At 36.5% G+C, this 14,390-nt stretch overlaps 2 protein-coding genes and 1 long non-coding RNA gene across 8 annotated transcripts in view; 2 read left to right on the top strand and 1 right to left on the bottom strand.

The window, feature by feature from the left end:
• The window catches only part of LOC117611990 (uncharacterized), a 53,880-nt gene extending 51,152 nt beyond the window's left edge, over nt 1-2,728 (top strand). The window contains exon 3 of the long non-coding RNA XR_004583286.2: nt 132-2,728. This is a non-coding gene — a long non-coding RNA (uncharacterized LOC117611990). The remainder of the gene's footprint in view (nt 1-131) is intronic.
• A 5,594-nt stretch (nt 2,729-8,322) lies between these two features.
• M6 (neuronal membrane glycoprotein M6) lies at nt 8,323-14,386 on the bottom strand. 5 transcript variants are annotated; one of them, XM_076692555.1, is made up of 8 exons: nt 13,577-14,386; nt 13,226-13,374; nt 13,022-13,158; nt 12,764-12,946; nt 12,536-12,686; nt 9,575-12,454; nt 8,595-9,065; nt 8,323-8,450 (listed from the first exon to the last, which is right to left on the bottom strand). In XM_076692555.1, the coding sequence occupies exons 2-6, from the start codon at nt 13,347-13,349 to the stop codon at nt 12,138-12,140; spliced, it is 912 nt and encodes a 303-aa protein (XP_076548670.1). In that variant the 5' UTR covers nt 13,350-13,374; nt 13,577-14,386; the 3' UTR covers nt 8,323-8,450; nt 8,595-9,065; nt 9,575-12,137. The 5 variants fall into 5 exon arrangements, with proteins under 5 accessions (XP_076548670.1, XP_076548671.1, XP_076548672.1 ...); XM_076692556.1 differs by having other exon boundaries at nt 8,719-9,065; XM_076692557.1 differs by having other exon boundaries at nt 8,885-9,065.
• PIG-L (phosphatidylinositol glycan anchor biosynthesis class L) lies at nt 9,136-11,450 on the top strand. Of its 2 annotated transcripts, XM_034340571.2 has the most exons (6): nt 9,136-9,422; nt 9,490-9,767; nt 9,871-9,952; nt 10,067-10,263; nt 10,331-10,461; nt 10,570-11,450. In XM_034340571.2, exons 2-6 carry the CDS (start codon nt 9,491-9,493, stop codon nt 10,708-10,710), a joined length of 828 nt encoding a protein of 275 aa, XP_034196462.1. In that variant the 5' UTR covers nt 9,136-9,422; nt 9,490; the 3' UTR covers nt 10,711-11,450. The 2 variants fall into 2 exon arrangements, with proteins under 2 accessions (XP_034196462.1, XP_034196461.1); XM_034340570.2 differs by having other exon boundaries at nt 9,136-9,767.
• Nucleotides 14,387-14,390: the final 4 nt, after the last annotated feature.

Here is a 14,390-nt window from a genome sequence, read left to right as displayed (position 1 = left end):
ACGTCGAGCGCAGAGAAAAGTTGATGGTACACGGCTGCGATCCGACGAGTCGTTTTATTTTCAAAACGCTAGCTCGACATCGTGCAAAAAACGGTGTCGCATTTTTAAATCGTCTTATTTTTATTTTGCAGCTTGTTCTGCGAACGGAGAGAAAAAAGTTGGTTAATTATTTAAATTGCAAGTAACGTTAGGAAATTCTTAATACGGCCCATGTTTATACGATGGAAAATGTTTTTCTGTCGTCTAATTAGGGAAACTAGTATCGGTAACCACGGTAAAATTAATTATAATTGTAGTTGTAGCATAATTAGGGTCCGATTAAATACAAGTGTAACGCGTGTTCGAAACATACTCCATTGTCGATTGGATTCAAAGTCGCCTGAAAATCGGTCGCACTTGTCACGTCTGCGCACGTGCATAACGAACCACGTACTGTATAGTAATTTTTTTTCTTAATTACAACGCTTTGATTACGGTGCAGGATAAGGAACTGTGTAGAATGTAGCTCGACCGTAAACACCGTACAACTTCTTCGTTGTCGTTGTCAATCTCGGCGATAAAAGTGTTACGCATCTCTAGTACTGATATAGAAAAAATTGTAAAAAGATGAAGGAAATGTGATCCTAAGTAGTTTAACATGTTAACAACGATGGCCGGCGCCTCAAATTTTATATAATCATATGATTCATCAAAGAGATGAATATAAAATTTTTTAGTAGCATTGCTGTTATGTTAATAATGGAGAATTAAAAATTAATTTTGATACGTCTTATAACACATGGCTTGTTTCACTATGGCGCACGTGTGAACAGGTTACTGTCATAGTAGAAACGAACATATGTAGTCAGACATTTATTAATTATTCAGTTACATTGTACTCTATCAATTCTTTAAAATTACCAATTGATAATTACTACTGGTTATTACAAATAGTTTTCCAATTGCAATTGGTGCATTTGAATGATAGACAGATAGAAATAAGAGAGGATTCGTGACACCACTCAATAGCAATAAATTAACAAAAAAAAACAAAAAAAAAAATGGAGTAAATCAAGTGGAAATGAAACTACTTAGAAAAACATACTAGACTGATACTTGATCACAATTCCTACTCCAAGAAACCACTCGACAATCTATTACACTGTCAATTTTAATGATCATACGTCTTTATGATTTGATAATTGTTTATCGATGATCATCAAAGCGAGTGTATTTCGATGAGACGAATGTACTCGTAACACAATTACGATTCGTTGTTAATTAACATTCGTGGACGAGATTCTCCTTTATTACTCGGTTGTTTCGACTCGGATGTCTCTCGCTCCTCACTCTATTTCTTCATTTATATCTAAATCGTTCTCCTCTCTCGACCTCTGACTTCTTTTTTCGCCATTGTAAACCCTCTAGGGTTCACTCCTCTCTTTTTTTCGCGGTTTCCACCAATGGGCGGAGTTCCAACCCCGCTGGCAGGGTTGTCAACCTAGCAACCCTTCTCCCACCCTTAAAGTCTGACCTTGCGCATCTCATCTCCCTCCGTTTCGCGGGTGGGCGAGAAGAAAAAAGGAGAAACAGGATCCCGTACCGAGCCAACCACCCCGTGGTTACCTCAAGATTTAAATCGTTCCATGCGAAATCGACTTACGAGTAATTTCCACGCTGAAATTGGGTTCCCACGAAGAATTTTCCGTTCCACGCGAGAGTAGACGCGGTCATGTTACACCTGCAAATTCTCTGATGACTCTCGATGATCGCGAGTCATCCCGTAGATGACAAGCGTTATTCATCCAAGTACTTTAAAATTTTTTTAAATTTCTAGTTTGAAATTCAACCCTTAGAGTTAACCTAACGTAGGCGAAAATTGTTGAATTTAGTAACGAAAATTTATAACGTTTATTTTATCAATCGTGGTGATAAAAGTTCTAAGTTTAGTCACCTTTACGTTAACTGTTTTTATATAGCGCAAAAATGAAATTATCCTCAGGCATATTGAAGCGATCAACTTCATCTCGCTTCTAAGGATTAATTGACAAACGACTAACGAAGTACCGAACGAACGTAAACGAGTAGAACATCTGTCAGGAATACATTCCCTGTTAATCCAGCCGACCTTCCTACTTGTTAAGTCAGATATCACGAGGCGATTTCACGGCTTGAATCGCGCGGAAAAAAGGAAAAAGTCGCTCCGGGGGAGAAAGATTTCCTGGAATCGTCCAAACCAGATCAGGATTAAGTGTACGTGATACGAGAACCCTTGGACGGGCAAACCGAATACGGGGCTCGATTAATCCAATTCTTTTCTATCAACCGTGTGACGCGTGCCATCTTTACCTCCGTCATTTTATCGTGCCAACTCTAGTTTCCAATTTGTATCACTTAATCAACTTTTTTAACCCTTTCGTTACGATCTTCTCCTTGATGAAAATACTTCCACGCAAGGAAAATAATCTTCCTTAACCCTCACGCGAACCCAGTTCCTTTATTGTTTTTATTAATTTTTTACCTTCATTTTCAAAATAAAAATTTACTCAACAATTTTAAATATTCAATTTTCGATGCATACTACAGGAAGGTTAATTCCTCTGACCCAGTGGCAATAAAAGTTTCATTATGTCAATAAATTTCGAGACGATTTTACGAATGAACATTTATGTAGCACCGGCGATGTCGATTTTGAAGGGTTAATTGGTCGAATAATTAATACAAGACAATGAGCAATCCTCACGGTGAATTGGTAATCGATACGATTGCAGGTCTACGTAAATCCATCAAGTCAAGTGTGATCCGATACGTTCAGTGTCAATATTTTTCTTCGAACCACCCTCTGGAATATGGTAATGCGCTCTTGGAAACCCTTTCGCGGTTTAAGTTTGCACGCTATCTACGGGAACGTCTTAAAAGAATAAAGAACAAAAGATGTACAGCGTAATGGAATACCGAAAGTGCCGGGAAAAGATGATATTTAAATTACGGACAGTGAACGATGGAGACAGAAACTATTTTAATTTAATTCTAGACTTTTTTACCATTTTTATTTTCTACGCGTTAAATTATTCTTTTCAGATATTAGATGAAAGTCTCGAGTGTCTTATTTGAAAATATGAATTTCACTACTGATCCAGTGTTATCGTTCCACGGTTAATTTAACGCGCTTTAGGGAATTTCAAAGCGGAGTAGGCTAATTAATATGAGAAATAAGAGTGCCTAAGTAGTATATATTAAACGGTCATCAACGATTGTCCATTTTTAATCAATGACGTTTTGTAAATATTGTTTTTATTAATCTACGACTACATAGCATCCTCCCGTCGCTAGAATTCGATACCAGCATGCTTTAAAATTCATTGCTTTTCAATTAAGATTCCAATTGAACGTGTTTGATATAAATCATCTTCTTCCAGACTATTTGAAAATAATTTCCGCATTTGTTATAGCGAAAAACTGTGCGGATAAACATTAGATTCCGAGGTTTGTAGTTCTTTTTTTCTTTTAATCGGTATCATTTTTCACGAGAAAACGTATTGGATAATAATCCCGCATGCATTTCCATCCAAGAAGATTACGATTTCCTCGAATCGCTCGTTCGTCACGCACAATGACGCGTATTTCGACGAATGTTCAACCCTGTCCGAAACAAATTTATCCTCGTTAGATTCGAACCGCGGTATAATCCATCAACGTGGATAAAAAAACACGCGTTCCTATGACATCCAAATTACAGTACGATCAATCACGATAAGCGAACGGAACGGTGTTTCTACGATCTTTATAAAAAAAAAAAATTAAAAAAATTGAGGAGGAACCGTTTCTCTTCGCTCGAATCGCGAAAAACTGCCTTCGAAGGAGAAAATCCTTCGATTTAAAATAAATGACTGGCAAATAATGTTCGGAAGTAAATAACTTTCGCAATATTTTCTTCCACTAGTTTTGTTTCATACTCGAAGATGACTAAGACGAACCGTAAATGACTAGTAAAACTTATCCATGTTAATTAACCACTACTTCTTAATTCAATTAAATAAATGAAAACCTCTTGGAACTCCTTGAAAAGGATTAAATCATTGTTCAATGGCTTGGCGACAGATAGGGTAGAAAAAATGAGAAAAACTACATATGCAACTTACCTATGTTACAGGCTTGGGTGACGGGCAGGGGTGCGCAGCAAGGCCCGCCGAGGGTCGCGACCCTTATTCGGGGGGTACCAACCCCCCCGGGGCCCCCACCCCCGCCCCCGGCGCCCCCGTAGCCCTCCACCTCCCCAGCCGCGACTGCGGCCACCCCTGTCCCCACTCCCTCGCCGGGCCCGGGACCACCACCAGGCCCACCTTCCACGGGCCCGTATCGGCCGAACGGTCCCGAGGGCCCCAGTGCACCCACTTTTACTGCGGTGTTATCCCAACGGCTGTTAAATCGCACTTCTCACACTTCCCCCCTCGGCTGCCAGTTTTTCTTTTTTTCCCCCTTTTTCTTCTTGCCAGCACACACTCGTTATTTCGACAATTTCGTCCTTTTCCTTAAGTCAAAAGTCGATCTTGTTCGCGTTTTTTTCTATTGCAATACGTTCCCGTTGTCACTCCTTGGGGATGTTCAGTTTGCAAATTCTTTTCTTAGTTTATTCGGTTAGGTTTCTCTGTAGTAGGTATAGTTCTACCGAGAACTCACCGAACCAATGAGTCCTCCGATTCTTCGCGCACCGTTGTTCATCCCTCGTGTTTCTCAGCTGACAGGCCGGTACCGCCGGCACATTGGCACCACTAGCCGCGTTAAGATCGTCCCTGTTCGAACCTAAACAGTCCGTGGTGGATCATGGCGCCGATGGGACCGGTATCGCGGCAAATCTCTCAGACGCGGCTTGCGCGTCCGCGCGACGGACAGCATCAAGAGCTCCGGTGAGCCTGTTACATTCACAACGAAACCTTGTTGCCGTTTTTTTTTTTTTTCAGTCGAACAAGTAGTCTGGAACTGTGCGATTTTTAATGAAAATTCGCACTGGTATTCGTGTGTTGATGCTCGGAGATAAGCGTGACGGATAAATGAAACTCGAGTCGACGAGATGACCCGGAGAACGCGAACGAATGAAAGAAATCGGGCGAACGGGACAAGGTTCGATCAGCGACACGCAACGAACAACGCGGCAATCCCGAGCATGCTCGCTTCGAGTTCGCCAGCCAACTGGCTGCACCTGTGACAGTCGCGAGGACTACCCCCTCTACTTCGACAAGTCGTCGCGCGCCTCGCTAGAACGGCTACGCCCATTGGCCACGACCACGGCGCGGGACCTTCCGCGCTTCCATCCGATTGGCCGGCAAGACCCCGCTCGGGCGTAACCAACCCCGTGCGCCGGCAGACATGGCCGTAGAATGGCTGCGGATCTCTGGCGGCGGACGGGACGCTTCTGTCGTTGCTACTGCTTCTGCTGCTTCTGCCGCCGTGTTGTTGCTCGAAATAGCCTGCCGCCTGATTCTCCTCGTCTCTGACGAGGCGCTATCGATCCCTGTTCGGCGTATACCGAAGAGAAGAGTGCCTCGCGAAATGCCACAGGTTTCATGAGAATCTTTACCTCTCGCGCCCGCGAAATACTCTCCTCCTCCCTCCTTTATTCTCCCTTCAACCGTGCCACTCTATCTTCTTCCGTCTTATTTTCTTCTTTCTCTTACCCCTGCACGTTTACCGGGCCCCTCTCGCAACCAAGCCGTCGCTCTTTCTTTTTTTTTATCCGTCCCTTTTCTTCTCGCGCTACGTTCTTCGATCTTCTTTCTCCGTTGCACCGTTATTCGCACCGATAGCACACATACCTGAACGTATACGAGTGTATACGCGCCCTCTGTTCGACTCACGAGACATAACCTTATCGCGAGGCTCGTTTTGTGACGGAGGCGTGTACCGAGGCGACGCATTGCTTTCTATCGATTAAAGACCTCTTCGCGTTATTGTTCGATAGTTTTAAGGGTCGATGTTAGGAAACTATTTTTTTCTGTAAGTTACAAATCACTGTCATTGTTCCAAGAACCTCCTGCGACAATGAATATGTAGTCGCAATCATTGTTTATACAAATTTAATTGTAACTTGCAAGTAGTAAAACCTTCAGGTTTATTCCTTTATTATAAATAGAAGCGTTTTCGAGTTACATTGAATCTTTGAGGGATCGAAATCGCGTTACGTAAGTTTCGATAGAAATTCCACAGGATTTACAATGTAATCCGAAACGCGTGTCACAAAAAAATTTTACGGTTGTCCGCGTGCCGCCATAATTAGCTGTAAACAAGTGGCCTCTATAAATTATATCACGGTGGACTGGTTAAGCTTATTACGAGGGTCGACCATAGACTACTGAAAAGCTGTCAAGATTATTATAGGGTCCCGTGAAAAATCGACCACCACTTAGATGTGTCAATTCGTAACGGGGCGCCTGAGTAAGTATTCTCCTTTATTATCCTTTTCTCTCCTTTCGTAAGCGAAAATTGTGCCCTTTTAAAACACCCTATGCACTTTAATCCATGTTTGACTGTTTTTAAATTACTATTTTTTCCAAAAGAATTTTGATTCATACTTTATTCGCAAATTTTACTATAAAAATAAACTACGACTCGTAAGATTACCTACAAGCGATCGTATGTTACTGTCGATATCAAAATACTTCTCTTTCAATGCATCCCGTTATTATTGTGCCATAAATCCTATGGCGAAGACGGATACATGAAATTTCGTAATCGCGTGAATCCTCGAGACGCGGATTCTTTGCGCGTTTTATTTGCAACTCGAACAGCAGTAAATTGTATTACGCTAGCTCCTCGAAAGGTAGTATAATGCGGTAATGCGCAATAACTGTAGAAAAAATAATTAACGAGGAATTAATGCCACTTCGCAAATCAACTTCTACTTGACCTCTAAATATTTTGATTATAACTCGTATGAGTGGGTGTTGAATTTTACGGAAAATTGAATCTTGTTTTTTATAATTTCAAATTTGTTTAATTGAATTATTAATGCATTATGAAAAAAACAAAAATTACGATACGTATGGATGGAACGATCATCCCCCTCTAGACCTGCCATTACTTTTTATATGAACTGTTAAGATTCATAGTTATAGATAATTCATCAAAATATTTATATACGGGACGGTATTCGTCTTACAAGACCACGAGGTTATTCCCATGAGCAAAGAAATACGATCAGTTTTTCTTCTTGACTGACGTGGTGATTGTACTTGCGACAAAAAAAATATATGTCACAGGTATGACAGGCTATTCGTTCCTACGCAATGTCGAGCCATTGTTCTGCGGCTAGCTCGTCCGACTCGACAAAACGATAAATGGGAAAAATAAACGTGGCCTACGAGTTATGATCTTCCGTATGCGGTAATTATTAATTGGTTTTCAACCAGACCCGTTTATTTCATTTCAACTTTCTCGAGCAAACGACCGATTTACGAATCGATATTTTAAATAATTAAAATTTAAAATATATCTTAGTTTCGGCGCATTATGAGATTTCCGGTAAACTAACATTTTCACCGCGGCTGACTATATAGTGGACGATTCTACTTCGTTTACTCTAGTTTCAAATATGTACCACTGAATCATGTACAGTCTCATGCAACTCGGGCTTCTCTTAGATAAAGAGAAGTGTCAATTGTTATTTGAAAGATAGGGAATTCTATGACGGAATCTACCTGTCTTTCTCGACTCTCCTGACTTCCCCCAACTCCCCCAAGTTCGAAAGCAAATCGAAAAGTGAAAATAGAAAAATAACAATTTAATGCATTTTATTATTAGCTGCATATAATTTTGATGTAGAGTGTATATTCAATATACAGTGTTTTATAATATTGAAACACAAAATTTAATATGTACAATATAACAAAATGTATACAATTCTTGACTGCAATAATGCAGTATTTCCCTTTCAAATTAAGCAAACTTAAAATATACTTTTAGCAAATCCTACAGCTTCATATACACATTTTAAAGTAGTGGTCATTTAGGATAATATCCTATCCACTTTCTATAAGTCATATTCATTGCTTCTTCCACAGCAGCATCTATAGGATGTATTATAAAAGGTATGGATGCCAAACCAACAATTGTGGGAATCCATCGACTTTTTAAGGCCACATTACTCTTTTGTACATATTGAACAGCAGTGCAAATTCTGTTAATTGTAAAGCCAGGAATGATCACTGATGCAAATGACTGCCATAGTAAAGTATCACTCATAGAAATTAGAACATCTTTTGTTGCGTTTGGATTTTTCTAAAATATAATACATTTATTATATTTTCAATCTATTTGCTAGACAACTTTTTTTTACATTTAACTTACACGATAGGCTTGTAAACCTTTGTCAATTGTATCTGCAAAAACATATCCAGTGGATACAATGTAACTGAACCATACTACTGAATTTGGAATTAGAGACCTGAAGGCTTCTCCTACCTCATTTGCATATCCTAGAAAAGTAATTATAATCTTTAAGTATTATTAATACAAAACTCACAATAAAATATTTATGAAGTTCCAAGTATCAATGCAGGGAAACAATAAATTTAAAATCAAATAAATCAATGAAAAGTTAAATAACAGCATTTGATAACCTGTTCTTTATTACCCAAGTATCTGACAGGTGTGTCACGATATATATCTACTTTTCCTTGTGTTTCCTTCATAATAAAATGTTTGTTTTTTATATAATTTTTATACTACCGGGTAGAACCTAACCTGATGTGCTAGAAATATGTTTCGACTATTATATATTGGCACGGTCTAATTCATATGAATATAATGTAAGTTGTATAAATTGTACTTTTACTAGTTAACATAAATCCAATGAGTTACTTAACAAAAATACAATTGTCGTAAGCTAATTATAAAGTGAAATGTATACCGCAGTTCACCAGAGTCCATAACTGCGAAAAGACCAGTTTTCGTTCTTCGCGCTTGTCCAGTGCGCATCTTCGCCCTGATTGGCGATACTCCCAAACGAAGTGGAAAGCGATTAGCAGAGAGCTCGCTGCGTTCCCCCACCATCTTCCAACCTGCGCGTCGCAGTTATGGACTCTGGTGAACTGCGGTATAAAAAAGGTACAGTCCTTTAAACAGGCTGAAAACATATACGAACAAAATTTCAAATATAGGGAATTTTAGATTCTAATGATTTTGACACATCACTTGCACTTGATACGCAAGTACTTGATAATTAAATCAGTTTCTCAAATTTTTGGCTATTTTAACTGTCAAAAGGTATTATAATAGTATTGCAATGATATAGTTATGCATATATTAATGTGAACAAATATGGCGCTGAATCCAATTATCTGGTTATACTTCATAACCTTACAATGTTCTTTTAATCAAAGAGATTTTATCCTAAACTTCGAAGAGACGACACACTCTTCCGGAAATATGACAGGACCGTGATATTTGTAAGTGGAAAAGATCGTACTTGTCGTTCAAAATGTTAGATCTCGATTTTATTAGGGAATATTTTAGTATGCAAGTTAATGAAATAATTTGTTGGTGGTGGTATTACATTAAAGAAATTTCATGGCAATTGTTAATAGCTATTGTCGCATACCTTTGCGTTTGTATTTTTCTTTATTCAATCTTGAAGAAAGTTAGCCACACAGCGTGGCAGCTTCCAGGTCCACCTGCCAGAATATTGTTAGTCACTGCTCATCCTGATGATGAGGTCATGTTCTTTGGACCACTGTTATATTGGATAACAAAATCAAAGGCTAGTGAGATTTATCTTCTATGTCTTAGCAATGGTATGCATAAGATTGAACTTATTGTATTGTAATAAAACAAATATACTTCAAGTATTAAATGTATAACATATAATACTATATCAAGTGTCAATCATCCTTGTAGGTGGGGATAAGAGGAGAAAAGAAGAATTATATGATTGTACAAAAATATTAGGAATTCCAGAAGCTAATGTGACTATAGTAATGTGAGACACTATTTCATTTAATTATTTTGTAAAATAATTCATTCTTGTTTATCTGAATATCACCGAAAACTATCCCTTTAATCTTCTATCTTAGTACAATAAATACATGTATAGGAGCACAGAGTTACCTGATGATCAAAATGTACAATGGCCAACAGAGATAGTAGCAGAATGTATTTTACATCACATAGAATGTTATAAAATTAATGCAGTTGTAACATTTGACAAGCATGGTATAAGTAGACACAAAAATCATATCTCTCTGTATTTTGCCATAGCTGCATTATGTATAGAAAAGAAAGTACCACACTGTTAGTATCTATGTCATTACCATAATTAAACCAACTTTAATAGAATACTAATTCAATCTCTTTACAGATTGTAAACTATACGTGTTAGAGTCTGTGAATATAATTAGAAAATATATGCAACTCTTAGATTTACCAGTTAGTTTATTATGCGCTTCATACTGGTATTTAGTGACATACGATCAAAGAAAAGTCATAAGAGTAAGTGTTGAATCAATATATATTCATAATTTTCATTTTCTGAAAAAACCGCATTAACTATTAATACAAGAAAGTATGAAATTTTTGGAACTGCTTCTTGTCTTGCAGAAAGCCATGATTGCACACAAGTCGCAATATGTGTGGTTTCGGAAGTTGTACATGATATTTTCGCGATATACGTTCGTCAATACTTTGCAAGAAATGAGTGCTCTTGATCTAGAGTTGGACCTCCAATTTTTTGATGAGTAAGTCATGTTAAATCGTAAATTTGTACAGATTGTAATTAATTGTACATAATGAAATTTGTCTATTAATGTATAATAAAATGGTAGGATTCTGAAAGTACTTTAAAACTATTTTAAACAACTAAACGTATGTGTCGATTAGAAAGTATTTTTTATTTGATCTTACAAGAATATACAAATGTTTAAAAAAACAAATACAGAACAAACTTGATAATAAATCCATCTTTTGTTCGTACAGTAATTTTTCTCATACAATTATTTATTGCAACTTTGTATAAATGAAACTCACTGTCCAATTTGATATGTATTTATATAATGTGCGCGATATAGTACTTTTTGAACGTATCATACAGTCGGAAATAGTCAGAATTACGAAATAATTTGAGCAAGTTGAACTTGTGACATATCTTAACCATAGGTATTTGTGTTAAATATTGTCTACCAATAATAACATGTAATATATATACGTGATCGTTTTTTTCTTCCATATAGACGTAAGTTTAAATCGCATAAATTTGGCACAGTTATGTATTGTGCATTAAAAATACAATTTAAACTAATTTTCTATTGTCTTCTCTGATAATTCACATTACAATTTAATCTCTTCAGGTAATTGTACAAGAGTGATAGATCTCTAATATAATACTTAACTTATTCATACCGGAGGAAAATATAAAATACATGAACATATTTTTTAATACAAGTGTAATAAGTAGCAAATTAAAAAAAAAAAAATAACAAAAATCAATCATATTTTTGTTTTACTTTTCCTCCAGTATGATGAGAGCAGATGATTACTTTACTCTAACATATGAAAAGATCTATATATTTTTCATTGAACAAATCTTCATATTAATGATATGAATAGCGCTTAACAATACAGTTTGTATTTATAAACAGTCTTACAAACACATCGTTAATCGAATCTTTAATACGAAATGATACTTTTGTGCAACTATTACGTACCTAATTTATGTAGGTCGATAATAATTATATATATTTTCATCTACCAAACAATTTGAAAAGTATACTCTGTGCGCTTATATTTTCTAATCTTCGCGCATAATCACTATATATTTGCGTTGAAAATAAAATATTTTATCTTCTTACAAATATAAATTATGGAATGTTCTCATGTATGTATTGAAATTCAACGATATATAAATGAAATTTTACTTATCTCTAACTTTAAAACAAAATAAATGCTTACAAGACAGTCGCAGATAATGGACGGCATGATGTGTTCCCGCAAGATCTTCGGTCAGTAAACTACTGTGATAATAATTGATTAGTAGAATACTGAGTTTAGGTACGTAGGAGAAGAACAACACGAAACTGTTATCAATCCTTGGAGAGAAAAGATTCTCGATCTTTTTTAAACAGGAATGTTAATTATAAAGGATTCATCGCGAAGATCTCGCGGGCCGTATCCTAGAACCTGTCTTTAGAACGATGATGCGAACCCAAAGTTCCCATACCGGGTTGAGGAGAATCTGGATCTCCTGGCTCTTGCAGATACTGAAGTTCTTGTAATTCTTGGAATTTCTCGTGATCCCGGATATGCGCGTAATTGGCAGATAGACACATCAAGTAATGTATCAAACTTAACACCACTAACATTGTGGCTACCGTAGCCAAAATAAACATCACCTCTGCTTTTTCAACAAAATCTTTACAAAACAACTTTACCTCTTGTGGTCCGCATACCTTCATGTCCTCTATTCTTGTATTATTTGGGAATATGAAACCTGCAATAATTAAATTATATATAATATTGCGTTTTGTTTAAAAAAATTGATAGAAATTTCTTTAAATGGAAAAACACTTACTGAATTGAGTGAAATCAATGCATTGATCAAGAGACTGAACTCTAGGATTACTGCATAATCCCCAAAATATAGTGAAAATCCAGGTAATTATAACCAAGAATGCAAATATTAGAAGCCAGCCTAGTTGTAGTATGTATGTGATTGTCATGAACTGGAAAATATAAAATATATTTTCTTATTCTGTTTTTTTTTTTTTTTTTAGAAATATATGATAATAAAAATACATACAACAGCACAAGAAATACGTCCACCAACTCTGGATCTCCATGCTCTATATACTTTATGCCTTGTAGCTCCAGTTGCGAGACAACCAACACACAGTATCATAAAACCTAAAGCTGCCATACTAGCACCAATTGTTGCAAAAGTTAACTGAACAGCTTCTAGCCACCCAAGATGTAAGTGAAATACCTTATAATATATAATCATTAATAAACATTTTAAATACAGTAGAATATATAATATACATTACAGTTAAAATCTTACCTGATCCATCATTAAAGAACCCAATGTAACACCTCTGTACATTGTGCCACAAAATATACCCACCCCTAAGCAACACATTATAGTTGCAATAAGAGTTGCATAGGGCACTCTGGCCATACAATCATTACACATATTTCCTGAAAAAATTAAACATTGAATCTATGAATTCTGCTAAAAAATATATTTATTTTTCAAAAAACTCACTACAAGATCGAATTTCAAAATCAAATCCATGCAGACTTTTTTCAGAAAATCTATCAACGCTAAAATTACTATCAAATCGTCGACGCAATGGTAAACTATCGGTTGCTTCTTGTTGATCCCTCATTTTCAACTACAAATAGCTTTAACACCTGTTCGAACGAGGTGTGAAACGATGACTGAACCATCAATGAGTAATCTTACATATGTATATTATAGATAAGATTACGAAGCGTATCGTACGTGAGTAGCTTACGTATCGAATTCTGACTAATAAAGGCGTAAATTCAATGAAAAACGATCATTCTATGAATAACAGATTCTCCCAAGTACTTTTACAAATCGTCTGCTTACCCATGTTTCGAGTTTATTGTTGTTCGTGGTTAGAATACTTCCAAATGGACACTGCCTGTAACTGACTCTGAGACTATATCGTTAGAATTCTCTCACTTATTGTTACAATTGAATGTCGTTTTGCTGTATTAGTGAATAACATCCCACACACTTCTCTTAATTATATATCCGCACGTCATACCATTCATTTGTGAAGACCTTACTATTCCTTCTGACAAACTGTTGCTATTATTTATTTTTAAGAATTAAAATAATTTTCTATGTTTCATGTATGAAACTCGAGAGAATACATTACAATACGACGAATTTACACAGTATTCATAATGATTTAAGTTAAAGATTCGTAACTTTGTAATATCGTTTCTGTGTTTTTCAATGACCCTTTAAAACAAATCAATATGGCGTCAGAAGGTAAAAGTGAATGGGACGTTGCCCTCCCAGGAAATTAGAGATCATACTATAACGTAGTAAATCAAATGTAGTATTTTCTTTAGTAAAAACTAGTGGAACGCCCCGTGCTATGCACGAGGAATTAATCAGTTAAAATATAAATTTGACTTTCCCCACCATCCACCCCAAACTTCAAAAAGGCAGGAAAAAGCAATAAATTTTTACAAAGAAAGTTAACCAAGAAAACCGCGACAGACCATTCTAAATGATGACGAAATTAGTTTTTATGTATCCCTTAAAAAGTGTCCCTTAATAAGGGTTTTACTTGTTTTCAGATGTCCTTTTGAACAGGTTTTACTGTACATACTATCATTGTCAGTACACATATAACATTTTTCTGCCTTGTTTTTGAGCATGTGCATAA

Source organism: Osmia lignaria, chromosome 15, assembly GCF_051020975.1.
Source record: "Osmia lignaria lignaria isolate PbOS001 chromosome 15, iyOsmLign1, whole genome shotgun sequence".
NCBI lineage: Eukaryota > Metazoa > Arthropoda > Insecta > Hymenoptera > Megachilidae > Osmia > Osmia lignaria.
Note: the sequence above shows the minus strand (reverse complement) of the source record. Positions and strands in the feature narration are given on the sequence as shown.

What these genes read in the sequence shown, in the direction of transcription:
- PIG-L (XM_034340570.2), top strand. Translation starts at nt 9,455, where the DNA reads ATGTTAGATCTCGATTTTATTAGGGAATATTTTAGTATGCAAGTTAAT. An exon ending in GCTAATGTGACTATAGTAAT is followed by an intron (nt 9,953 to 10,066) that starts GTGAGACACTAT and finishes ATACATGTATAG; the next exon opens with GAGCACAGAGTTACCTGATG. An exon ending in ATCAAAGAAAAGTCATAAGA is followed by an intron (nt 10,462 to 10,569) that starts GTAAGTGTTGAA and finishes CTTGTCTTGCAG; the next exon opens with AAAGCCATGATTGCACACAA.
- M6 (XM_076692555.1), bottom strand. Translation starts at nt 13,349, where the DNA reads ATGAGGGATCAACAAGAAGCAACCGATAGTTTACCATTGCGTCGACGA. An exon ending in TTTTGAAATTCGATCTTGTA is followed by an intron (nt 13,159 to 13,225) that starts GTGAGTTTTTTG and finishes TAATTTTTTCAG; the next exon opens with GAAATATGTGTAATGATTGT. An exon ending in GTTCTTTAATGATGGATCAG is followed by an intron (nt 12,947 to 13,021) that starts GTAAGATTTTAA and finishes ATATATTATAAG; the next exon opens with GTATTTCACTTACATCTTGG.